General features: G+C 39.8%; 2 protein-coding genes across 4 annotated transcripts; both read left to right on the plus strand.

Moving 5' to 3' along the window:
* The first annotated feature begins 12930 nt into the window (after positions 1–12930).
* Positions 12931–16484, plus strand: LOC116247035 (pentatricopeptide repeat-containing protein At2g13600-like). Of its 3 annotated transcripts, none has more exons than XM_050075777.1 (2): positions 12931–15208; positions 16397–16484. In XM_050075777.1, the coding sequence occupies exon 1, from the start codon at positions 13298–13300 to the stop codon at positions 15185–15187; it is 1890 nt and encodes a 629-aa protein (XP_049931734.1). In that variant the 5' UTR covers positions 12931–13297; the 3' UTR covers positions 15188–15208; positions 16397–16484. The 3 variants fall into 3 exon arrangements, with proteins under 3 accessions (XP_049931734.1, XP_031474841.1, XP_049931735.1); XM_031618981.2 differs by lacking the exon at positions 16397–16484 and adding an exon at positions 15976–16102; XM_050075778.1 differs by lacking the exon at positions 16397–16484 and adding an exon at positions 15822–15837.
* Positions 16485–19512: 3028 nt separating this feature from the next.
* Positions 19513–23463, plus strand: LOC116247030 (uncharacterized). The gene is made up of 3 exons (XM_031618975.2): positions 19513–19779; positions 19880–19937; positions 21680–23463. Exons 1-3 carry the CDS (start codon positions 19598–19600, stop codon positions 23243–23245), a joined length of 1806 nt encoding a protein of 601 aa, XP_031474835.1. The 5' UTR covers positions 19513–19597; the 3' UTR covers positions 23246–23463.
* The last annotated feature ends 4372 nt before the right edge of the window (positions 23464–27835 follow it).

Here is a 27835-nt window from a genome sequence, read left to right on the forward strand (position 1 = left end):
TGAGTTGCCTCTTGCGGCCTTGCCCAAAGGGCTTGGCATAGCTGGTTGGGCTAGCGGCTAGCGGGCAGCCGGCCACGAGTTAAAAATCCTAATGGTGCTGGCTTCTTGTGAATGTCAAAGCATGCCAAGACCATGGAAAAAAAAGAACAGAAAGGGGTGTAGAATGGCCTTGGGAGTTTTATGCCTCTGGTGAGCCGCAAAGTCTCTGAGCCCGGGGTGGTTTCTCTCAAGTAAAATAAAGAAAAAAAAAGTTATGGGTTGGAGAAAAAATCCATAAAAAACTGAAGAAAATTAAAAATTCAATACCAAGTGAGTGAAAAAAAAATAATAATAAAGCTTTTGAGTTGGAAATCAGCAAGCCTGAGTTTCTTATGCGTTTAGAAAAAGACTAACCATCTAGGGGAGGCGAGACTTCTTTTGTTCCATGCACACAAGCAGGAGGAAGAAGGCAGCTTCTTGACATGCCTTTTCATGGAGAATATTATATTACAGCAACATGCTTTTTTTTTAAACTTTGTAATGGAGAATATTGTGGGTGCCATATCTTTCTGTCTAACAACGCATATATCCATAGAATCTTCCACATGACAGCACAGAAAGCTATCACTCACCCCTACTTAAATTCCAGACGCGGTGGCTTCTTGTCCTTCTTATTTGCTACAAATTGCATCCTGCTGTTTGAGTGATTCGGTCTTTAGGAGGTTCCCTTGCTTTGTTGACGCGAAACAAAGTGTTAAAATGGAGCGGGACATCTCAAACAGTGTATGAAGGCATGTGCACTTCCATTGCTACGGTCATTTGGGTGTTCAGTTTACTCCGAATTGGATCATATGCTAATAGTTTCTACTCAGGAACCTTACATGACACATTTTTCCTTTAGAATCAAATCTTGTCCGTCTTTATTGCTTACGAAAGCCTTCTCACTTTGTGCACATATTGTGGTGTCCCCCTCTCTCTTTCTCTCTCTCTCTCTCTCTCTCTCTCACACACACACACACACACACATATATTTATATATATATACCATTTGTGGATTTCTTCATCTGAATTTGAACGAAGGAATCCTCTAACTTCTCATAGTACACCGCTTGATGCATTACATCAGGTGACTATGAATGGACGGCGTCCAAAACGGCGAGAGGATTTTAGCATTTATATAAATATATAAATATATGTAGTTAACATTTAAAAGTCTGTTGCTAGAAAATGATGACAACAAAAGCATTCGTGATGGTTTGTAGTGTAGCAACAATACATGGTACTTTTATCAACAATTCATGTTGCCTTTCAGTTACAAAATTTGATTTTTTCTACTATATATGTATATACAAATAGAAATGTATTGGCTACTGGATATTGCTGGATGAATTATTTCAAAAAAGCGTCAATTGTTGAAAACCGTCATAGGTGCATTAGGAACAGTTTTTGTTGGACCATGATCTTTCAAAGTTTTTAATAGTGGTTTTTGGGTTTTGCGGCAGTTGTCTTCTTTAATCCATCTGGATATATATATATATATATATATATATGTGAGGACTATGTGAATTGGTTTATGAGTTAATTCGATGAACTTAAACATGTAAAGTTTCTTCTTTAAAATAAAAAACAAGTTGTCACTAGATTAAAAAACAATAACAAGTTTACACGTGATTCATTGTAAACTATCATGATGATTAAATGGGATCAGTTTACACAGTTTCCATACATTTAAACAATTCAGATACTTTGTGAACTCATACGAGAAACTAGATCGTGGCAACCCATGGGTACAACTCTATCTTTCTTTATTTTTTGCTAAATGTGAAAAACGTTACATTCAGTGAGAAAGAAATAGAAATAGTAGTTAGTATAGTATATCATGTTTGTTTTTTAGTAATTGAATTGATATATATATATATATGAAAATTGAATGTTGACATCTACTAATATATATTGACAATTTAAATTTTAAATTTATTTCCCTACTCATTAAATGTTGTTATTTTTAAAAAAATATTGTGATGGAAGCATATATATATATAAATATAGCCAACCGTCGGTGTCATGTTGTATAAAAGCTACGAACTAGTGTACAAATGGAAGGACAAGGATATATATTTCCATACTTTTTTGAAGCTGAGGTTACATCTCCATGAATGCACTTAGGGTTGCACATATTTCAATTCGCCGAATCTTTTTCGGGTGCAATGCATGTCAGCTTTTACCTACAGTTCACCCCAAATCAAACAAAAGAAATTATTTCAAGAGATATTTTATCTTTTCAACATTCATTATGCCCGGTCATAGCAAGGAAATAAATAATCCAACTTAAAGGAGGCATTTGATAGCCTTTAATTTGAGACCAAAGATTATTTGAAATGATTGAGAATTTTGAATCGGCAGATTTAAAGTCAGACCCTCCCTTACATCCAGCCTCAAATTCAAGGTCTTGGCCATAATCTGCAGTTCTCATCTTCTTTGCTTATGAGTTCTTAGATCGGCCTCGGATATGAGATCTAATGTTATCAAACACACCCCAAATGATAGTGGATGGTTCATTACTAGGAGTCATGCGACCTTTTTAAAGATGGATCAAAGGCATGCAACTTTTAGCAAAACTATAAGTGCTCTCTATCTCTTCTGTTAAAAAGATCTACTTGCATGTTCTACCCCAATATCAGCATGTACCTTCTTCGTTTGTGAGTCTAAAGGGGTATTTTTGTTATTTTCAAAAAAATAAGTATTTTTATCCTTTTGATAAAACAGAGCTTTTTTTTTCTCATTTTTGTTGAGAAATGTCTCCTTTTGATAGGACCTCACTCTGGAGTAGGTCTAGACGATTTCCTACAACCGATCATATCCCCAAGATCTCTTGAGGCGCCTAAGACAAACCTGAAGAAGGAAAAACCCTACTACAAGAAATACTAACGAGTGTGAGGTCAAACAATGCAATTAAAACAAACTAGGCTAAACTGAATGGAATATAGAAAAACAACCACTAGAAATAGAGCAATGGATATGCTAAAGTCTTGCAGCCGGATCTTAGGCCAGTGGCCACCGGAGAACTACAGGAGCACAACAACTCAAATGTAAATGTTGAACTAAACACGAAATGACTCTCCTTGAATCAAACCAATAGGAAGCTTAAGGAAGACGTACCCTTCCAAGACTAACTTGGAATTTTAGCCCAGTGACCACGGGATGAAAACCAATTCCCCTGTATTTCAGCTGGAGAGTGTGAGAAATCTAGTGCTGAAGCAGGTCGGAAGGTGTATCTGTAATAATCTGCTGCCGGCAATTCCGAAGTGCCGGAAAGAACGCTTGTCCGAAGTCCAACAGAGTGTCGATGTCTCCTGCTGCAGACGACGCCGAGATGAAGGTGCAGGCACATGATGCGGACGGTGTCGCGGACGGAGTCGCCGGTAGGAGATGAAGGCTTCGCCGGATGATGGCTGGGCCTACACCCGAACTGGGCTCGGTCTAGAGCCCGGACTTAACCCTATGTGTGGTCGGCTAGGGTTGGTCTAAATAGTTGTGGTCTTGGTAGGTTTGACTAGGGTACTGGGTTTAGTCTTAGTTGACTAGGTTTAGGCCAACATGGGTAGGCACGGGTATGGTAGGCTAGATAAATTGTAATGTGGCTTAGGGGTAAAGTGGGGATAGAGAGTTTAGGGCTAGGGAATGATGTTTCAGATGTAGAAATGGGTAAGGAATGTGGCTGTTCGGCACTCTTATTGAGTGTTGACCTAATGTGGGGGCTAAGGGGACCCGCTAGGGTGAGTTGGAGTCCAAATGTGTGGACCTCCTCACGCGCGGCTTAGGTGGCTTCTAGATGGGAAGGGGTTATGAGCAAATGTAGGAGGGATTAGGGTTGGTGGTGCGTGTAGATAGAGTCCTAAAGTTAGTAGTAGAGAGTGAACAAAAGTCTGCTCTTCAAATGCCGGCTTAAGCTGAAGAAGACCAAATGTGCACCGCCTGCCCTTCCTCGAGGAAGAATCCTTAGGCGCAATTCCCAAATGTGCCACACGATCTCCCAAGATTCTCCATGCCAAATGTTGCTGCTCCTTAGCCAGATCAAGGGCGAATGTGTCCTCGGATTGAATATGGCCAGAAGCCCCAAATGTATGCCGGAATTATAGCAGCGGTGGCCGAAAATTTTCAGAATTTCTGGCCAGCACTAAACAAGCTTAAATGGAACTCAATTCTCACCGAATTTCTTTCTTTTTTTTCTTTTTCATGGGCTTTTCTTTTCTTTTCTTTTCTTTTCTTTTCTTTTTCTGCCCTTTCTCACTGAATTTTCTTCTTTCTTTTTCTGATTTTCTGGCGAGAATTTCAGGTAGAACCCGAGTGTGGTTTCCAGCGCTTTTTGCTTGAGTTTTGCCGGCTAATTGGAATCAACCTTCAAGGAAAAGTTCGGGAAATCTCATGGACATCCCTTATTACTCTAAGGACTAGTTTAGGGAAAGCTTCCACCGTGAAATAGGTCTGAGACTCTCGGCTGTGACTCAAGGGAATCAGGCCACTCCTTTGGCTGAGTCTTAACCCAAAATAATCCAATGGCGTTGCACAAGTTCAATTCTAAAATCTCACGCACTAACCTTTAGTTTGCTGACTTAGTCGAATGTTGCCCACCGAGAGGAGTTGCAGCCTTCCCGGAAGCAATGCTGGCCTTTATTTTTCCTTCGTGTCTAAGGAAGAATGCACCTTTGAATGCTGGAATTTAGTTGGGGAATCCATGGGGATGTTGATGATTCAAGGGCCATGGCTCACCTTGGAGATCTTCAACCCTAATGCCGCCGGTTGAGGGGTTGGGGAAAAGAAAAAGAAAGAGGAGAGGAAGAGAGGAGACCATCGGTTCTTAGAAGCTTGCGTGAGGGGGAAAGGGATACCAGCCGCCGCCGGCGATTTGGAGGGGTTGAGAAGAGAGAGAGAGAGAGAGAGAGAGAGAGAGGGGCGTGAGAGATAGAGACGAGAGGAGAGAGAGTGCTCAAACTCAAATGAACTATTCTCAAAATTGCATGTGAAATCCAAATTACACAAAGTTTAAATACTAACCTAAGTGACTCGGTTCACAGATGGATCAAACCGGTTCACTTTACCACAAAGCAAATGACTCGAGATACAAACCATCTCGGTCCACACAACTTGAAGTAAAATGTATAAGCAAATGATTATGGAATTGGGCGTATTGCCTCTATCTAATGAAATGAACCCTTGTGCTTGGTGGGCGCAAGGTGGGGGACTCTTCTGGGTTGCCACCCAAACTTCGGATTTTCCCCATAAGCCCGCTCGGCCTACTTGAGCTAAGACCATGCTCAGCGGAGACTCTCTACCGAGGTTCATTCTAGACCACCACTAGGACTTGGGTCAAGACCGACACTAGAATGGACTAGTCATAAACCGGAGCTAAGACTTTCAATTTGGCCTTCCTTGGTTGAATCCGCTCCCAAGTGCTGGCCTTCTCTGGATGCATCCGGACCTAGAGCCTTTGCATCTTCGCCCTTGCCACCCACTGCTTGTGCACTAAGTCCTGGTTTAGCCTCCCTTGCTGTCACAGTGCCTTGCTCATCCTGTAGTTCCAGTCCTTCAGCCCTAGCTCGACTGCTCTCGCCGTGTTCAAACACGCTTCTAGAAGGAGGCCTAGGTAGACCTGTATCACCTTTTTACACCCAAATGGCATTTTCATTAATCTTCATCGACATTTGAATTTGGACGTCGGTAAAAGTTGCTTTTCACTGACGTGCTCTTTCCCACGCGTTAGTGAATCCATCTTTTTTTAGTGATTCTTTGTTAACCCTAAGACGCTGCCTTGGTGTTAACACATAAATGCATGACTTTTTTTGCTCTTTTCCAATGGCATTGCATTTCCCATCATTTAAATGTCACTTTGAATTATGTAAATGAAAAAGGGAAAAATATTGGCCTCGTTGGAACCACTGGTAATAGTATTTGGAAAGTTTCATATTTTACTTTTATGCAAGAATGACAGAGCTGTAATTATATTTTGTTTTGTTATCACCAAACACTTTTCTGGTGTGGAGTTTGTCTTTGGTAAAAATTAGAAAGTTTGCATTAATTAAAATTGGTTTTTGTGCTAAAAAATATCAAGTTATCTAAATGGATCAACTTCATGATAACATGAAAAAAAAAAACTATTTCTTTGCATTACTTAAAATAGGTGGTGTATAATGACATGATTTATGCTCAAGATGGAGTTATCAAAAGTCATAGTTATTAGGAAAACAGATAGCAACTAAGCCCTCATATAACAGATTTTGATTACAATCATTTGGGGCAGTGATCCCAATGAGATCAAGTGATGGAGATTAAATTGTAAACACAGAACTCAAGCTACTTTTTCCAGGAGACTGAAATACCCTTCAAAGGAGATTGAGTAACAGAAAAAGAGAAATGAATGAGTTTTTTTTTTTTAAACAAAAACCCTTGTCTTCTTTGAGTGGTATTTTGATTTTTGAAATTATAACTTTGCTTCTATGTTTTCAACTTAATGTCCACCTTCTAATCTCCTTGAAATCAATAGCTTAAATGATTTTCATGAAATCTAATATATAATGGTCTAGTAATTGTCTGTTTTCTTAGCTATGATTTTGTTATACCTGCCCATCAATTCATATGCTGAACATGAAAGGCAATAGATTCAAAATTTATTAAATTTTACATGCAATTAAAAACAAACATAGATAATATCTCAAAAGCTTCAAAATAAGAAAGGTCCCTAGATTAGGTTTTCATTTCTACGTCTCTACGCCTTGAGTTCTTTTTGTGAAAGATTAGATAAGAAACAGAAAAGAAAGGAAACAGAACAAGCAGAAGAACACGAAAGTTTTAATGTGGCTTGGCCTTTCTATGAAAGATTAGATAAGAAACGAAAAAAAAAGGAAAGAGAACAAGCAGAAGAACACAAAAGTTTTAATGTGGCTTGGTCTCTCAATTTGTGTCCATGAAGCAACTCAGCTCAACACATTTCCTATCTAGTGCCTTAGTTTTATTATTTCCTCTCATAACAAGGACAATACACTTTCTTTGGTTACTTTTATATTTACATAGATTTTTGCATCTACATTTGATAATCTTGCCTTCTCCACAAGATATTCGGTTACCTTGAAGATTTAGCCTACCAACATTGTCACCACCAACTTTTAATTTTTATCTTCAAAAGTTAACTCTTTCAGAGCCTCTCTCAAGCATATTTCTTAAGTTGAGCTTGACCCAGAAATTATTGAACTAAGACATGCTTAGAGGTTTCATTATCCCATTTGCGATTTGGTCTTCAGAAGAGAGATGTTAGATTCTTAAGTTGAGCTAATCTTGTTGCACGAGACTACAGAAGTGCTAGAAACAGTTATTTTTTGCTCATTTTGGAGAGACTGCACCAACCAGAGTTTGGCTGCAGCATCAGCTATAGCTTTGCGTTCAGCCTCTATACTTAACCTTGAAATCACACGTTGCTTTCTAGAGCTCCATGATGTGATATTTGGTCCAAAATAAATAACATAACTAGACATTAACTTTCTTTCAATGCAACCTGCCCGGTCGGCGTCATAGCAAGCATTTATAGATCTGCCTTTAGATGCTTTGAAAACAAGCTCATACTGTAAAACAAACTTCAAATATTACAGAATTCCTTTCACTTTTCACCATAGACCATTGCATTATCGATGGCTTGTGCATGAATTGATACACACAACCGATGTGTACAATGATGAGAATGGGGATAGTTAGACATTGAAGGGTCCCCACTGTGCCTCTATATCTGTAGAGAGAGACTTTCAAAGTCTATGTGGTCTCCAACATAAACCTTGGAAGATGAGGATAAGTTCTCAGGTATAATTTGTGTCAAGAGCTCATAGATCTTCCGACACAGATCAAGTTGCATGCACACTTATGTGCACACAACAAGTATGCACCAAAGGGGATGGAGGATGTTTTTGAATTTTTTTTATAAAATAAATGGTAGTTTAGACTTTTTAATTTTCCATGCACAGGGCTGTGCACATAACTGGCTTCGCTTTCTACATAGTTGTGTGCCACCTTGCAGGGTCACGGTTGACCTCTTCAAAAGTTTTAGGCTTCATGTCTTCAAGCAACTCCGACATGAGAGAGCTAGAGAGCATAATGAGATGGGGGTCTTGAAGACCCTGTTCGTCTTTTGGGTTTAGAGGTTGTGACTTCATGGAGGGAGGAGAAAGTTCTTCAACTTGTTGAGATGTAGGACTGGTGACAGGTTCAATGTAAGGAGATTCAAGCCATGAAGGGACTGGAATAGGATGCGATTGATTTTCTGAATCATGTATAACATTGTTCTTTGACTGCTGAGCAAGAAAAGGGAACTCTTCTTCACTAAAAATTGCATCTCGGGAAATAACAACTTTGTGATCTGAAATAGAATACATGTACTTATAACCATGTTACTCACTATTTTAACCCATAACATCATATGGTTGTGATCTATAATCCAGTTTATCAAAGGCAACCAAACTTTGTTAAGAATTATTGGAGTTGCTTGTTGAAAAAAGGGTAATAGAACTTTTGTTCTAAAACCACATTTTGTTCTTGTGTGTGAGGACATGAATATCTATGTTTGATGACAACCTTGGGAAAATAAGTATCCATGACTCTGTATTCCCATCTCCTGCCACTTAGAAAGTAGATGATTCTCTTCTCAAGTAGGTTTTCAACCATAGTTTTAAATTTTTGTAACACTTCAAGTACTTCATATTTGAATTTCAATAGAAACAACTAGGAAGTAAGCAGTTATAAATATCATGTGGTAATGAAACCTGTCAACATTAGAAACAAGGGGCAGTCCCCACAAGACAAAAATTATTATTTCAAGAGACACCGAATTACTATAGTCAATACGACCAAATATAATTTATGCAACTTTCTAATTTGACAAGTAGAAGAAACACTGACTAGACAATCAATGAAAGCTAAATTAAAACAACTCATGCGACCTCTCTCATGGGAACAACATCTTCCTCCATGGTAGTTGCCTTCATTGTATGATTTATATGATCCACCTTGGTTGGTGTCTTTCTCTCCAACATATTCATCAATGAAAGCTTCATGTGTGAAAAGAAGACTGAAAAGTTCAGCCATAGAAACAAGTTCAATTCATATGGTTATTCGGCCATAGAAACAAGCTCAATTCGTATTGTTATTGACACATGCAGTGAGAGTCATACTCGCTAGTGAGACCTCAAAGAATGTAGAGAGTCGAATCTTTAGTGATGCTAAGATGGTGAGCTCTTTGAATGTATTCACTGGCACTCTTACTTCCCTTCTTCAAGCATTGAAGTTGCTCTTGAGTTGCATAATTTGGGTCCATGATTGGCAGCATAGGCATCCTTAATGCTTGGGTCCATGATTGGGCAGCAGAGGCATCCTTAATGCATGCCAAACTTCATACGAAGTTTCGAGGTTGACAATTTGGGAATATACGGGCTTAGTGAGATAAGAGATTATTCAAATCAATAAGAGTTGATCTCGTCACTGCCAATCAACATAGTCAGGATTCACCATGTTTTTGCCACCTTTGGTGATATATTTTGTTTGTTGTGCTTTCGTATTGTCAATAAACCTCTCAAAATCATAAGATATCAACAGGGGATGAAACTACAATGCCCAAAAAACAATATAGTTTTCAGTATTCAACGTTATTGAAAGGAAATTTTGAAAGTTATTTGGTGCCAGCAAAGAGGGGGACAAGTTGTTGTAGAGGACCGCACATCTGTGGTACACTGGTTCTCCTCTAAGGAATTGACAATGATCTTGATACCATGCAAAAGATTAGGGAATAAACAAAGAAGAAAGGAAAGAGAACCAAAGGAGGAATATGAAATTTTTTAACATGGTTCGATTTTTTTTATCTACATCCGTAGATCAGCCCAACTCAACACATCACTTGTTGAGTGCCTTAGTTTTATTATTTCCTCTTATAACAATATCAATACACTTTTTTTGTTTATCTTACATAGATTGGTGCTTCAACATTTTACAAGCTTGCCTTCTCCACAGGTTATTCGGTTGCCTTGGAGATTTTGCTTGCCAACGGTATCATCGCCAGATTTCTTTCCATCTTTAACTTCAACCATTAACTTTTTCACACTTCGAGGTGTTCTTTATTATACAGTAGTTGGAGATTCACAAGTATAATAGTTGGAGATTAGACAGAATCCCCTTTTAAGTGTTGTGAGTCTCGATGGTTCGTCATTGAAACAAACAATTTTTTTTATTTTCCTATTACTTGTTTCACTAGCTTCTCTACTTAATTGAGTTGTTGTCTTTCAAGAAAGTATTGTTCCCAGTATGTAAATGGAAATGGACTCAACATGTTGTTCTTATGCTAACTTATTATGGTTATAATACTAAACATAGTGATATAAACATTAGATCAATTTTGAACATGGTATTGCACGCACTACAAAAAACCTAATGGAGTTTTACCAACGTTTTTTTATTGTAGGCAAACATAGTGTCGACAAAAATCATCACCGACACAAGGATCAGCACATTGGTATAGGTATCCATCACCGACACACATAACACGTAGGTAAACATTGATTATTACCAATGTCCAAGCATGTCGGTAATAGTCTATTTTTCCTACATCTCAAGAAACATTGGTAAAAGTTTATACCGACAATTGTCCTGGACGTCGATGCATTTTTAACCGATGTCCACTAACATCGCTTTTAATCGTTATCGACGTAAATTTATGCATCGGTGGAAGTGTTTTAATTTTTTTTTCTAATCCGCATTGGACTTTTTTTTCGAAAATCAGAAATACATGTACAAGATACCTACTTACATTTTCATGTATCAAATGAAACAAACAAAACAATTAATTGTTCATAAACCAAACATATATGTATAGCAAATGTTTGAACTTATATTACAATACAACTAATTTGCTACAGTTCAAAGTTACAAAAACGTAAACAAATTATTGCTCTCATGGTATTGTCATCGCCGAGCTGAAAATCATATGAAGTTTGGCGGTGTCGGCATGTCTACAATGAACATTAAAAAGATATGTTAGTTCTATCAGAAATAAAGTTTAATCAATAGAACTGATTACATCAAATGAAATATTACGTAACTTATATCATTAAATTGTTTCGCCATAAACTGAGTAACTTGAGTCTAAAATTCTTAGGATTGCTCTAAGATTGAAAAAATTGAGATTCAAGCACAAAAACTTTATTATTCAATAACACATTTTCTTCTCAAATGGTACATATGACACTTGAATTAGAGGATAAACCAAATTGAGAATGACTGGCACCAAGTCCCATCATTTATACACTACCATGTCTCTCCTATCCCATCACCTTGGAGTAAACGTCATTACTTTTGAATGTATCTTGTGTCTCTTCAGGCACCATTTAAAATTACTCTTTTAGTTGATTCTACAATATATGATAACACATATCATGAAGAATATAAGTATTTGAGTATATGATAACATATATGTCATTGAAATAGAATAATGTATTTGTTCGAATGAGACAATCACAACATTGGTTTTAGGGTTGAAGTAGTTCGGGTTCTTATTGGTCCTAATAGCAATGAACAGCTCAGCATGTGATGGCTGCTCATAACTTTTCCCAAACTGTATATTGCAATTAATATAAGATATCAGTTAAGATGTGCAGTCATATAATGAACACAAATAACATGTACTTCTTCCTTGAAATGTGCACAACTCAGTATGTTAGTTGTATGCAAGTATTTCTATTTAGCATGCACATGTGCATCTTTTTTGTTGATTTTCTAAAACGTGAAAGCACCTTAATATATGAAATAGGACGTCCAGAATATGATGTAAGTGAAAGTCATTTTTAGCGACATTTGAGTTGTGGATGTCAGTAAAAGGCAAACTTCAACGACATAATGTAACCACGCATTGGTGAATGCAGTTTTTTCCTGACGTCTTCTTTTGGACATTGGTAAAAATGTATATTCACCGACATTTGGCACTTGACGTCGGTAAAAGTTGACTCACGAAGAAGATGTCTGTGAAAAATTATATTCACAATCATTTGGCTCTAAACATTGGTAAAAGTTGACTTTCACCAACTTGAGATTTTCCATGTGTCAGTGAATCCATCTTTTTTTGCAATGACAAGCTTGAGCTTTTTCATGTTTTATAAAGATTGAGTGGCATTGCTTCTTGCCTAAATTAACAAATTAGTTAGGTATGATGCAAAATGAATCATACTTTGTTGTTGATTTGAATTTTTTGGATAGAAAATATGAATAAGAGTTTGAATAAAAAAGGAGAAGAAACAACCCTCAACCTGCAACATATAGATGATGATGATGATTTGTTGGCTCATATAGTTTATGCTTAAATTATTGTGCGCTCGAGGAGATCTATTGGTAAGACTAGTAGTCGGAGCCCACCCCTCATTTACAAAATTGGTCTTTCAAAGGTCCACATGTAAGTGTCACCCACTTGGTGAAATGCCGCTAACTCCTGTTCTTTTATGACCGGCAAAATAAGTAAATAAAAAATGTAACTTTTTTTTAACCAAACAACTTTCCAGATGTTGCCTAATAGCTAAATTTTAAAACTTGTCACTAAAAAATAGTCACTACATTGACATTAATGATAGCATATAGTGCGACAACAATATCTTTTGGCTTTGATGATGATTTATAGTCCTTGTAACAATGAACTTTTAAATTTTAGCAATCCGGTAAATATTTGACATCCAACAACGTTGATTTTTCTTATATAAATTGTTTTGGAATGTTAGATTAAGAAGCTAATGAGTTGAAGGAAGTTGCCTCAAGTGGGAGTTGAAGGAAGTTGCCTCAATTGGTATACAGATAACATACCAAGTTCATTTCCTGTAGGTGTTATTTATTTTCTTGAGCTGCTCAATGTGTGGAGCACAAAACCTAGTGGAAGATGCACTGCCTGCCTATCCGGACCTGAAAATAACCTTCGACCCTAGAAGTAGTTTCACCCTCGATAGTGTCGCATCCTAGGAATTCTTTTAAGCAGATATATATTTTTTTAGATCTAATTTTTTTAAATGGTTCGATCTTATATCTAATATATATTGACATCTCTAAGTATGAAGAAGATGAGTATTTGGTAGTTTCACCCTCGAGACGAAGGAGGTCGAGAGCTTAACTTGGTGTGGAATACTTGTTACTCACTCTGGGAAAGAGTACGTATTATTGAATGACAGAACGTCTGAAGCTCGGCAGCCGGTTGATACGGGGCCTTACTTTTCAAACACGAACCACTGATTTCTATTTCAGTGTCCGAGATGCCTAGATGCTGCAATGGAGGACGGGAGGTGAGGTCGCTCTGGTGCGCCTTCTCAAGGCTTCCTGCAAAGAGGGCGCTCTTCGAAAGGGCAAATCCGTGCACGCCGTCGCCGCAAAGCTTGCTTACGATCGATTTCTCTGCGTAGGCAACGCCCTCATTAACGTTTATGTGAGATGCGGGAATCTAGATTCTGCCCGCAAAGTGTTCGAGGAAATTCCCGAGCGAGATGTCTTGTCGTGGACATCGCTCGTTGCGGGCTGCGCGCAAGGGGATCATCATCGCTGTCTCACTTCCATAAGCATTTTCCGCCAGATGGTCTCTCATGGCTTCCGTCCCAACCCCTTCACCTTCGCCAGCGTGCTGAAGGCATGCGGCAAGATCCGTGATCCATCGGCGGGCAAAAGCGTGCATGGATTGATTGTCGTTTCTGGGTGTGTTCCTGACGTGGTCTTGATGAACTCTATCCTGGCCATGTATGGGAATTGTGGGTGCTTTGATGAAGCACAGAACGTATTCAACAGGATGCTCGAGCGGGATGTGATCTCTTGGAACAAGATAATTGATGCCCATGTGCAGAATGGTGACATGAAAGGAGCGCTAGAGTTCTTTCACAGGTCGCCATTTTGTGACGTCGTATCGTGGAACACCATCATCTCGGGTTATATGCATAACGGAGATGATAGGACAGCAGTGACGGTTCTCTATGATATGAAGAGGATGGGAGTGGATTTCAATGAGTTTACACTCTGCATATCCTTGGTGTTGGCAGCGAAATTGGCTATTCTTGATCTGGGGGAACAGGTTCACTGCCAATTGTTTAGAAAGCTTGGTGGTGATTATGATTGGTACATTGGAAATTCCTTGATAGACATGTACTGTAAATGTGGGAAGCTGGACGTTGCATTGCTAGTCTTTGAGACGAATTTTGGTGCAGCTTCCTGGAGCTCATTGGTTTCTGCTTACACTCAGAACGGGAGAAGTGAGGACGCTGTCAATCTCTTTCGTCGAATGTTGGATGAGGGTGTTCCTGTCGATAACTTCACGCTTGCAGCTGTAGCTATTGCATGTGCTGAAAGCGGCATATTGGAACAGGCTAAGCAGATCCATGCCCAAATAGTTAAGTATGCACATACCTCTGATTCAGTCATAGAGAGTTCTATGATTAACATGTACTCTAAATGTGGTAGCATAGATGACGCAAGGCTTTTGTTCAATAAAACTAAGGAACATGGTCTTGTGTCGTGGACGTCTATGATACTTGGCTGTGCATTTCATGGCCTAGCAAGAGAGGCTATACAACTCTTTGAGAAGATGTTGAAGGAAGGTGTTAGACCAAATGAGATTAGCTTCCTTGGAGTGCTGTCAGCATGTTGCCATGCAGGGTTGTTAAATGAAGGTTGTCATTATTTCAAACTGATGCGTGAAGATTGTAGCATACTTCCAAAAATAGAACATTTCACATGCATGGTCGATCTTCTTGGTCGATTGGGGCAGTTGGAAGTAGCAGAAGAGTTCATACTGGAGAATGCCATTGGCCAAGCTGATGCCGTTTGGAAAGCATTGTTGTCTGCCTGCAGCACTCATAAGAACGTTTTGGTAGGAGAGCGAGCTTTGGGAAGACTCTTTGAACTTGAACCATGTGATGATGGATCTTATGTTATATTATCCAATATGTGGTCTACGTCAAGAAAATGGGAAAATGCAGCAGATGTAAGACAGTTGATGCAAAAGAAACAGATGAGAAAGAAACCAGGATGCTCGTGGATTGTGCTTAAGAAAGAAGCACATATATTTGTTATGGGAGACAGGTCACATCCTCAAACAGATGCGATCTACTCATCCTTAGCGTGCCTCGCTGTAGAGGCCAGTTATTATTGTAATCCAAAGTTGCTGTGACAGGATGAAGAAGATGGGCAGGTTAAGGTCGCTCTTGCTTTTTGTAATCTTGTTGGGAGCATCAGCTAAATATTTCACATTGTTCATTTTGTGAGCAATCTCTATGCTAGTACCTATAGTGACGCTTCTTTAAAAAAAACACATCAAGGTTACTGGGAAAGAGGTGTCAAAGAGAAATTAAAACATCACCTGTCTATATGTAAAGGTCATTCCCAACTTACAGTGAAATTTATATGCTTAATGTTCATTTATGAATTTTTCACGTGCCTTTCAATTTACCCTAGCAGGTGTCTAGATTAGGAAAGAGTTACTGGCAGTTTGTCTATAAGGCATACAGATGGACCATTAGCCTGTAACTAATGGTGCTTTGGACATTGGCTGTACAACAAACTGAAATTAAGAAGGAAGTTAGGTTGAGGGCCTAATGATTAAATTAGCTCCATACGAAGTACTGTCCGGAACAGGGTTTGGTGGATCTCTGGCTCTCTAGGCTTTAACATCAGTCAAGAGAATCTTGCATCTTAAGCAAGATTGTGTTGCTGTTTGACGTTTCATTCAAATTAAAACCATGAGAGGAATGAAGAGGCTGGGAGTGTTCCGTTTCTAAATTAATACTTCTGGACCCTGTATTTAGGTCAAGCTCCACATCCCAGTGGAATCCGAACAAAAATGCTCCATCGGTATTCAACACGTAGACTATCTTTAGGTGATCTGCATTTCCGTTGCAACCTAAGTTTCTGTTATGCTTTGCTAGTTGCTCATATTTTTTGTTTCCTTTTTCCCTTCAGGAGAAGAGTATAATATACCTGTTCTGCAAATGAAGAGTTCACTGGGATTGCTACCTTTCCCAAAATCTGCACTTTCTGACGGAATGCAGAGATTGATTAAGAGCCTCATGAGTTTTTCTCAACTGTTTGGTAATTGCTTATAACTCTAACATCCTGGGTAAATAATCCTAAATTTGGTTTTTTCTCTTCACATAAACTGCTCCTTCAGTTTGTGTGTGGCAACCTCAATCGATTTACTTCCTGCTTTAGAGTCATCTTAGGAAGCGCCGTGTTCCAAGTTCCAACAAGACTGAACATAAAGCATGTCCGGCTCAGTGTCAAATAGCACCAGTTTCCTTCACTCAGTGCACGTCTATTGATCACTCACAACACATGCAAATTCAGATCATTGTCCCTAAATTGACGAAATTCTCAATTTCAGGTGAGAAGGAAGAGTTTGTGGAGATGGAAATCGGTAGCCCAACCGATGGAAAACACGTAGCTCACATTGGTTGGGGTGGTTCGTCAACTGTCATGGAGAGCTCTGAAGAGCTTCAAAGTCCTGCGTTGTCCCTCCTGCCTCTAGTCTCCCTTCAAGATTTTGAGCTCGCCATGGCAGCACGGGCTGTTGCAGATGGAGGGATCAGTTGCTTAATTAATGCAGAAGGAAGAGAGAGAGAGAGAGAGAGAGAGAGGGAACTGAAGATGCACGAGTGATGGCTCTACCTTTTCGTTAGTTCATAAATATCTATACACTTCTTCTTTAGTGGAAAGGTTTATATGCATTTTACCTTTCCAGGCGGTGGATTGTTAACCTCAAAATATGCCCATACATATCCAACAAAACATCTGCTTGTACAAAGCCGTTGGATATCTTTATTTTTTAAATGAACCATTAAGGTTTTCGTGCTTTTGGCTGTACCAACTTCAATTAGTACGATCATTTGAATTTCTTAGATCAACTAACTGGCAATTCCTATGGATCGAACCACCAAAAACATCATCTTGTTTTCACTTAATTGTGCACTTCGAGCATCTGAAAAGCAAGTAGCTTCAACTGGTGGATCTGCATGCTTCTTTGAAATATCATCTGTATCTTTCTGAACGTAGGTGATTAAAACATCATTCACCCATTCATGTGTCATTTGATTGCACAAAAAGTTTTAAATATTGTTCATTGCAAAAATATGCTTTCCAAATTTGTTGTAATTGGTAGAATCATTGCTAACTTAATTAACTACCAAAAGAAACATTTGTGTGTTTCTTAGTCGCCACAAATCTTTCTGTAAATTCTATCGAAGAATTTAAGTTTGAGAATTGGGCGTTTTGTTTCACATCGGTAATATATGTTTGCAATTGAGTCAGAAGTACCAATATCGAATTAATTGTATAGCAACCTGTAGAATAAAGTTGAGCAGAACAAATCAATTTTGCTTTCATCAAATGAGAAAGTGAATGCTTTGATCTTAAGACTTCGAGGGGCATAGCTCGAATAGGCAGGCTCGGGATGCATTATGCAGTGTGTTTCTGGTTCGACTAGGAGGGTGCTATGTTTTCGTACATTAACCGAGGTGAGTCTTATGTGCAAGTTGAAGCACTTGTAGATCTTGCCACCTAATAGCAATACAGCTCTGGATTCTAGGGGCAAAGGAAATGAGTGGGGCGTCGGCTCTGGCTTAGGCGGTGGAATTAATCCTCTTGCTCCACCAGAATACTTTGATCTTAAACATGTCACACAAAGAAAAGTTTTCTAATTGCTTCTACCTGTATTTGATTATTCAGCTGGGGAAGTTTCAATCAATAACAATGTAAAACCTTTAACATAACAATGATGCAAAAAGGCTAATTTTGTTAGCCACACTTCTTGGTCGCCATTTAAGGGCACATTGATGATCCGCATGACGGGTGATGATATTATTCTTCTTGCAGAATATGGGGAGGCTTTCTATGAGAGGATCCCAACCATTAACACTCGTATTTTAACAGCGCCTTTTTTCCTGCATAAATTAAATACATGGCAATGACAATATCTTGATTTTTTTTAAAAAAAAAAATCGTCGTGAAAAGTCATGAGGAACTCCTAAAACATCAACCACGAGATACCTGTAAACTACAAATTCAAAATCATGCAATTTATATCCCTAAGGAGGTTCACACAATGGCTTGGGATGTCAGGAGTGTCAATCTTTTGTGCTACAAAGGGTTTACCGATGCGCAAGTTGAAGTGTAGTAAGACTATGACTGTAGCAACAAGTCAAGCCAACTTGGGCTCAACAAGCTTGACCTATTTATAGACGAGCTGAGTTCAAGTTTAAATTTATACTAAATTGATAAACAAGTCGAGCAACTCGGTTCAGCTCGACTATGTAAAACTGGTTCTTCATAGTTGAATTAGTTTACAAGTTAATGAGCTAAAAGAATCAAGATAGGTTAACATAAATGAGTTAAGCCAGTCGAGCTCCAGCATGTTCTATGAAGCAAGTTGTGCTCATGTTAGAGCTAACCCAATTTGAGCTCGACTCGACTCATGTGCAGATGTTGTGAAAATGGCACATTGAGTCACTGAAAGCAGCCCTATACCTAAGGGGATAGAGGGTTATGGGAGCTTCCGTTCTGTGCCGGACAGGCGGACAGCAGGTCTCCCGTACTCACCCAAATTGATGCATCTCTAAGTTTATGTGAACTTTTATTTTCTATTATGTGTTGTAGCATAACTGCAGGATATATAACAAGTAAATTAAGCAATCCTCTGAAGTGAGAGCTGTAATATGTCTCTCCGGCCGCATCAAACAACATTTTGAATGTTCCAACAATCAAAATTCGCTTAGAAAAAAGCATAGCAATTTAATATTTACAACAATCCATGCCATAATTAAATTTGTTTTAGTTTGTCAAGGAATATTTCAAACTAACCAATTGCACCTGCTAACGGCGTTTCCTGCTACTCCTAAGAAACTCAATAATCTAAATAAAGTGTGTCATAATTGTGGACATGAAATTTCTTGGAAGCAAGAAGAGGGTGAGTGGAAGAGACCCACCGCCTCGCAGACAGCCAAAGCTCCCACTAAGGTGCCTTGAAAGCAACAGTAGATCCCATTAACTGCACTTTCTCAAAAGCAAGAGACACACCAAAATTGTCCCGGAAAATCTTATCCATGATGGCTTAGATCTAAATTGATAAAGTTTTTAAAACCTGGCAGGTTAGCCGCTCAAGTTAGTATCTGCTTAGTCATTTACCAAATAAGGATTATTAATTGCAAATGAGTACCAAGACGCAGTTTGCCTAATCAATGTCATAAAAATTGGCTTTAATTTTCTTTTAGAAATTCCACATTTGTGCTAAGGCGTATTTCAATTTTTTATTGTAAAAAAAAATCAAAAAATATATTATGTTCTATTTATATACTAACTTGCACGACTCGCATTAGCTGATAATGGTAAAAGGTGACTGACAGGGAGAACAGGTTATTTGTATGTGTTATGTTCCAACAAAGACAAAGTTTGAATGGTTTTGCTTCAAATGGGAGCGCCATATTTATAGACCAGCCGGTTTTTAGCGATAAAATCGCGACAAAAAACGTTCAGAAACATGGATTCCCTTCTGTGCTTTGTTGGGGATGGATGAGGCGGTTCAAAAGGACGGATGGCGCTTCTCCTTCACAGATTTGTCTTCCCCAACGTTCAGAACCGACCACCATCTCCTCGACATGACGCCTGGGACTGTGCGTCTCTCTCCCTACCATCTGCTCGTCGTCTACCCCCGGCTTTCTCTACGATAGCAGGGAGGAAGGCTCTTCATTCTAGTGAAGGCCTTCCCATTCAAAGGTTTTTACAGTTTCTTGCTTCAACACTGACAAACAAGATTCATGACTTTATGTGTCACTAAATCCGAGCAACTTACTGTGGAAGTCTTGCTCTTGTTCAGATGCTCTTCTTCTGATTTGCTCGTGCCAACGTCAAGAGGAGGGACCGAGTCGGATGAGGTAATGTCATCTCTTTCGGTTAGTTGACTGTTGTTGTTTTGGTATGTTCAAGTTTCTGAATGGTCACGTTGTCGCCGCATTGCTAAAAAAGCGCAAGTGAAAAAAATCAGAAGTAGACTATTGAAAGCCCGGAAATGAAACACTAGAAACATGTAAAACCGTGGAAGAGAATTTCGTATAAGAAGGAGAAGTAAAAATGGTGTGAGTAATAGCCAGTCTTGGACCATATAGGAAGAATATGTAAAGTAGGATCAGTGGCCTGCTTTGCTTAGCTTCAGCTGATGCTATAAGCCTTCATGATGGTGATTAATAATGATTGCCCAAAGGGCATGTGTTGGTTGAACATGATTTTTTTTCCCAGTATTTTAGTCATCCATTTGTCTGTCTTCTAAGTTGGTGATGATGAGCTTGTTTTGTATCCTTTGATTTCTATGGTTATGTTAGTGAGAGAGCTTTTATGTTTCCACTGCTACTTTGAGTGCTAATGGGAAGCTCGTCCATGAGGTGGCAGTTACTGGTACCACTTCGTTGCAATTTGCAACTGTCATTGCCAAGTATACGACACTGCAGATTGGTTTATTGTTGGAAATGCATTTGGTTTGCTTTTACTGTTTTGTCCTTCAAATTGGAAAAGGACAACTTCAATTGTTTGGGAAATCATTCAAATTGTTTACTTAACCTTTTTATTACTGCTTCGCAATTTTCTTCGGTCTTGGGAAATGGTAAATCTCGAGCTTTATTATAAATTACTGTTGAGTTGTCTTTGGAGTTCTTCCTGCCTAAGGGTTTCCAGTTTAAAAAAATTCATTTAGCTTGCGCTTACACCATCAGGTATCTGCAGAAGATCCGCTTAGATGTGCTACGTATGCTTTTGTGGGCACGCATGCTTGTTCATGTTAATCAGTAAACAACTAGCAACTGAACTTCTTGAATTAAAACTAGTCTTCCTTTTGGTCATGCAGCATTCGTTCCTATAAATTTAGAACAGAAGTGCCTACTTCATAGTGAAAATATCAAAACGTTTTCAAGGATTATTCAGGTCAGACGAGTCTAAGGGTTCATGGGTTAATATCGATGCTTTTGGTTCTTCTGCTAACATAGAAGATTATGTGGATTACTGATAAATTCAGAGATGGAAGAATGGTGTATACAAAGGTGTCATAGTGATTACAAAGAGAACAGGACCAGGTTCTAGTTTATGAAAATGACCCCATAAAATTCTAAATACCCAGGGCTCTTGCCTATATTGTGATGGGTTAGTAAAAGCATGTTTGGCATTTAATAGATTTGCTGGTCTATGTTCAAGATAGACAGCAATTTCATAGGGCAATGTTTGGAAAATTATGATGCATTCTAGAGCTCATACGTTCATTTTGTGGTTCTGAAGTTCACAGTTGACAAACCTTGTCGCATATGTCCTAGTTGAGTGCATGCGTAATTTGAGCAGGACTATGAAAAACTGCTAGCATCCCAGTAAAATTCAGTTATTTTAACTCTAGAGTGGTCTTAAATTTCAGTTGCAACTTGCAAGTGCATGATGAACTTGTTGGTCTTGCGCTGTCATGGTGTTTTCAACTTTTCTTGTCATGGTCGGAAAACCTAGATTGATTTCACAGTTCATGTTTGGCTCAAATGTTATATGCTTTGAACTTTTAGCTTCAGATGGGTGTTGAAATATGCGAGTTTGAGATCCTGACATTTCATTAACATGCTGAAAATATTAATTCTGTTATTAACTGCAGAAAATTGAAGACAGAAAGCAGACAAATGACCTGAGCTCGTTGAGTGTCCAGGGAAGCCGCAATTCTGATGACAGAATCTCTAATTCCCCACATTTTGTTGTTGACAATAATGCTCCTTTGGTCAATGCCTTAAAGGCATCAGCAAAATGCAATGCTGCTGGATTTCACTTTCCGGGACATAACAGAGGCAGGGCTGCACCACCTGCCCTTGCTCAACTTATCGGGAAGAGGCCTTATTTTCATGATTTACCTGAACTTCCTGAGCTTGATAATTTGTTTTCTCCACAAGGGGTTATCCTTGATGCCCAGAGACGAGCTGCAGAATTGTTTGGAGCAACAGAGACATGGTTTCTTGTTGGGGGAACAACATGTGGCATTCAAGCATCAATTATGGCTACATGTTCGCCAGGGGAAATACTTGTCCTTCCTAGGAATTCACATATATCAGCAATATCTGGCATGGTCTTGTCTGGCGCTTTGCCCAAATACATAATTCCAGAGTATAATTCATCCTGGGATATTGCTGGAGGAATCAGTTCACATCAGGTTGCCAATGCAATTGAAGAGTTGCATAAAGAAGGTAAAAAGCCAGCTGCAGTTTTTGTTACCTCACCCACTTACCATGGGATCTGCAGTAATATAAACGAAATCACTGATCTATGTCATGCATGGGGGATTCCAGTAATTGTTGATGAGGCTCATGGTGCTCATTTCAAGTTTGATCCCTGTCTTCCAAGGGCAGCGTTGGAGCAAGGCGCCGACCTTGTAGTCCAGTCCACCCACAAGGTTCTATGCTCTCTTACACAGTCATCAATGTTGCACTTATCAGGTGACATTGTAGATGGGGAGCAAATTTGCAGATTCCTACAGATCCTTCAGAGCACCAGTCCAAGCTACCTGCTGCTTGCTTCTCTGGATGCTGCTAGAGCACAATTGAATGAGAATCCAGACACCATTTTTGATGAATCGATGCGTTTGAGCTACAAATTGGTGGAAGAACTTCAGATGATTGCTGGTCTTTCACTGCTGAAATCTACCAACTTCCAGAGCATGCCTGAGATGGATCCCTTGCGTGTGACTGTTGGTACGTGGAAGCTTGGTGTATCTGGATATAGAGCAGATGAGTTCCTATGTGAGAAACATGATGTCATTGCGGAGCTCGCCTCTGGTAAGTCACTAACATTTGCTATCACCATGGGCACATGCAAAGAGCATGTTGATAGGCTTGTGCATGGACTAAAGGATCTTGCAGCTGGGCATGGATCAGATACCTCAAGGCAAGCAATGGATGGATATGATTGGGCATCTTTTCCTGATATGAACATAAAGCTGAGTCCTAGGGAGGCTTCCTTTGCAAAGAAAAGAAGGGTCCCCATTCAAGAAAGTGTTGGTGAAATTTGTGGGGAGCTCGTATGTCCTTATCCCCCAGGAATTCCAATATTGATCCCAGGCGAGGTTGTAACTGAAGATGCTCTGTGTTATCTTCTGGATGCAAAAAATGGAGGTGCTATGATCAGTGGAGCAGCTGACCCTAGTCTTGGTTATATGCTGGTATGCAGCGTGTGAAGATTCAGGTCGACTAGTGAAAGAGCTTAACAAATAGCAAAAGAAGAGCGGGTGCTACTGTCCTACTGAATAGATGAATTGGGTTAAATTTTGGTCTTTGTTTCAAATATCTACACAAATTTGTTCAATAAAGAGTGCATGAGTTTTCGCACTTAGTTAAACTCTATTCCTGATTGGACGCTACTTATTTATGACATTCTATCACAAATGTGGAATAACTGAGTTATAGTCGAAAATGGTCACACTACCTCAACCATATCCATATCTGCCCAAATTACCAAAAAATCTGGGTTCTGGTCTCAAATATTCACAACCCAAAGTTTTTTGTAGTTGAAGGATCTTACAAATCGCCGTGGTCACTAAAAGTAGAGGAACAAAGCCTCAATCAAAAGGCCACATATTCTAAAATATGAGTTTGGCTGAAAGCCTCCAAACTACATATACAAGGGCTATTAGGGTCTACAAGTTGTAGATAACTACTCCTGGACCATATATGTTCACAGCTAGGCTTGCTCACTTTTAGCAAGTTTAGGGTTGTGCACATCGCACGCCCGAGGGTAGCCAAGCTCGAGGTGCGTCACCGAGGCACCAGGAGGGTGCGGTGATTCAAGCTCTTTGAGCCCGGCCGAGAGCGCGGTGTGACTGCCGAGGCACTAGGCGAGTGCGGCAGTAGGCGCGCCAACCCATCTCCCTTGCCTACAGACACACGGGCAGCACAACAACACCGTGGTGGTCAGTTTAGGCAGATTCAAAATCGGCAGTGTTAGTGTCAGTAGAAGAGCCAACGGGTTTGGTTTTCTAGTAACAGTTGGTTTTCCTTAAGAGTGGCAGTTTAAGTCAGTTTTGGATTTTATTAGCAATTGGATTTCTTTTTGAGAGTGGCAGTAGTTCGTGTTTTGGATTTCTTTCCGCATTAGTTAGAAGTGTTTCCTTGGCGTTGGTATGCTTGTAACCTACAAATGGGCAAATCCAAGAAACAGATAGCCCAGGAAGAGCCCATCATTGAGGAAGGTCCTCAAGGGCAAGAAGAGCCCCCACAAACGGACTCTGTGGAAATACAAGATATAGCGTGGGCTAAAATGCAACATATAGAACGGGAAATGGTTAAAATGAGGCGCGATATTGAGAGGCAAGAGTCCTACAGATGGAATGAGATGAAAAGGCAAGAATCCGCCCGAAAGAAGGAAATGGATGAGTTTAGGGCCATGTTCCAAGTACTTTCGGCCTCTATCAATAGTCAAGGGGAAAGGACTAACCCGAGTTCCAACCCTGCCGGCGTTGACAAGGGAAAAGGAGTTTTGGGAGGACACCCTTACTCCCCGGCTGTGCAAGAAGTGGGCCCCAATCTGTCCCATGTAGGCACTAGTTTAGAAGGAGCCCGGATCAACAAGACAGGTCATGAAGGACCTCAAATCCAACTCGGACCTCCACCCCGCACTTCAAACGAAACGAATAGAGAGCAGCGTAGGCACTCCACCCGTACTCCTCGTTTTACTCACAGTAACCAAAATCGAACGTATTATGATTCCGACGATGAAGAAGATGAGTCCCCTCCTCACCGTTCCAGAGCACTTCAGAGGCAAGAGCCCAAACAGACTCCCACGGTCCGTTATGAGTTCCTTAAGTTTAATGGGGAAGGTTTACGTGAATGGATGTTTATGACAGAGTGATATTTTATCTGTCAGCATGTTCCTAGAGAAGAGTGGATAGAGACGGCCACAGCCTATATGTCAGGAGGCGCCACTTCCTGGTATATGTGGTTCGACCACAAGCATGAGAATCCAACTTGGGAACAGTTCAAGGCTAGTCTTCAACTTTGTTTCGGAGACTCTACTTATATAGACTATGATGAGGACCTCAAAAATCTAGTCCAGACGACAACCGTTCAAGCCTACCAAAAACAATTTGAACGGCTTGCCAGCATGGTACAGTGGACCGAGCGTTCCCTCATAGGAGCTTTTAAAGGAGGTCTCAAAAACGAAATTAAAATTGACATGAAGACGCAGAGATATGACAGCCTAGATGAATGATTTGCTATGGCACGAATCTATGAGGAGAGATTAGAAGAGAAACAAGCATTCAAGAAAGCTCGTAAGTTCGATAGCCAGAAGAGGAAACTGTCGTATCCTTTTGGTTCTCAATATAGAAGAAACGACAAGGCTCCCTACCCCAAGAAGGGAGAAGTTAGGCCCAACCAGGGCCGTAGGCCTCCAATTACATATATCACACCCAAGGAAATGGAGGAACTGAGGCGCAAAAAATTGTGCTTCAAATGTAAAGGAAAATGGGACAAAGACCATGTGTGCAAGTCATTTTCAAGATTACAATTGGTCGACGACTACAGCAATTCTAGTGTGAGTAAGTCTAATTCGAGTTCCTCAGACGAAGAGGAAAATGAAGAGGAAGAAAAAGAGGAGGCTCCTAAATAAAAAATTACCATTACCGAAATTAATGATGAAACAGAAGGGGCTTTTCATTCGATGATGGACCCTTTCAACCCCAACTCGATGAAGTTGATTGGTACCATAAACGGACACAAGATGCTGATTTTACTTTACTCTGGGGCAACACACAACTTCCTAAGTGTGGAGGCCGCCCAGAGATGTGAAATTCCGTTGGCACCGTCAAAACCACTAATGGTCATAGTGGGAAATGGGTAGAGAATCTTGTGTGCTCACGAGGGCAAAGGAGTGGAAGTGGTTATCAAGAGAAAACCCTTCAAAATCGATTTACTGGTGTTACCAATAGATGGAGTCGACCTCATTCTTGGAATGACTTGGCTCGCAACATTAGGAGTCGTTTCGTGGGATTTCAAAAACCTACGAATGACATTCACTCAGGAATGAGATGATGAGCCAGTGACCCTCACGGGTTTGAGCAACACCGTCAGTCCCAAGGCTGCATTAAAAGCACTTACCTTAGAACATCCAGCATTTTGGGTTGTCATGTTGGCAACCAAAGTTCCCACAGTGGAAGAAACAAAGGAAGAGCCAATTCCGGCCAAGGTACAATGAGTCTTAGAGGAATTCACGGATATCTTCATCGAGCCTAAGGGGTTGCCCCCATAGAGGGCATATGATCACCAGATCATCTTGACATAGGGCACAGAACCTGTGAATGTTAAACCTTATAGGTACGGGTATAGCCAGAAGGCAGAAATTGAAAGACTTGTTAAAGAGATGCTTGAAGGAGGAATAATTCGCCCCAGTAGCAGTCCTTTTTCTTCTCCAGTCCTCTTGGTTAAGAAGAAAGACAACACCTGGCGTTTCTGTGTTGATTATCAAGCATTGAATGAAGCCACCGTTAAGGATAGGCACTGGATACCAGTCATTGATGAGCTCTTGGACGAATTAGCTGGTGCTACCATCTTTTTCAAAATCGATCTAAGAGCCGGTTACCACCAGATCCGGATGCATAAAGAAGATATATGCAAGACTGCTTTTAGAACGCATGACGGGCACTACGAGTTCCTTGTCATGCCTTTTGGACTGACAAATGTACCTACGACCTTTCAGAGGTGCATGAACGATGTCTTCAGGTAGTACCTTCATGACTTCATCCTTGTCTTCTTTGACGATATTCTGATCTATAGCATGGATGAAGAACAATATGTCGTTCATCTGGCTACAGCGTTACAAGTTCTACGGGAACATCAGTTATACGCGAAGATGTCCAAGTGCAGCTTTGGACAATCTTCCATTGGTTACCTCGCACACATTCTGTTGGACATTTTAAATGTTTTGTGTTTCAAAGAGATTATATATGATGTCATCATTAATAACGGTCTAGAAGAATCGGACAGCCTGCCCAATTCTGGTGCATTAGTCGCCAACAAACTCGCGTTGTTTTGGAATGGATCCTATTAGAACTGCACTCTCTCCTGTGCCTTCATATATTTCTTCCTGCATCCATTTCTTCAGTCGAGAACGAATTGCTCCATTATATAATTAATTTCCCTTCAAGAAAATATGCCACGGCAGCTAATTCCTTTTCATTCTTCAATCGTGATTTACCAGTGAAATGTCTAAGCTTTTCCCAAACAAATATCTCCAACTTGTTGTTCTCTTCAATTAAGAAAAGGTGTGAACACGAAGAGATTTTTTTAACGCTTCCACAATCCCAACTTGTTAAGATGGAAGACAACAAGAAACGAATAAGAAAGATATCTTAGCAGTTAAGAACAGGATTCACCTTTTCTCCAACAAATCCCCGCAATAAACAACAGAAGAATTAATTAAGTAGATAGCTGTACCTTCCAATTCCAACAATATATATATATATATATTTGCAAAATATTTGCAAAGAATTGGAAAGTAAATGAATTTCCTCCTATGTCTCAGCGTCCTAAGCAAAACACGAAACCTATCACAGCTGAGACGGATGCCCAAAAAGGAATTTTACACCGCGTAAGCGCTTTTCACATCATTTTTTGGTTTCACAGCAGTGCAGAGGACGTCACACGTGGAGGTGAGGTGGAGCAGTTGCATTTCTCTTTTCTGCCTTTTCTTCTCTTTTGGCAGATGGAAAGCGAAACACGCACATGAACAAGGCACCACCCAACTCATCAACTCTTATCTCCCTCAGCCAGGT

The sequence above is a fragment of the Nymphaea colorata genome, chromosome 2 (genome assembly GCF_008831285.2).
Source record: "Nymphaea colorata isolate Beijing-Zhang1983 chromosome 2, ASM883128v2, whole genome shotgun sequence".
NCBI classification, from domain to species: Eukaryota; Viridiplantae; Streptophyta; class Magnoliopsida; order Nymphaeales; family Nymphaeaceae; genus Nymphaea; species Nymphaea colorata.

Coding starts and splice junctions, on each gene's coding strand:
- LOC116247035 (XM_050075777.1), top strand. CDS start 13,298: ATGCTGCAATGGAGGACGGGAGGTGAGGTCGCTCTGGTGCGCCTTCTC.
- LOC116247030 (XM_031618975.2), top strand. CDS start 19,598: ATGGCGCTTCTCCTTCACAGATTTGTCTTCCCCAACGTTCAGAACCGA. Junction 19,780..19,879: donor GAAGGCCTTCCCATTCAAAG/GTTTTTACAGTT, acceptor GCTCTTGTTCAG/ATGCTCTTCTTCTGATTTGC. Junction 19,938..21,679: donor GAGGGACCGAGTCGGATGAG/GTAATGTCATCT, acceptor TATTAACTGCAG/AAAATTGAAGACAGAAAGCA.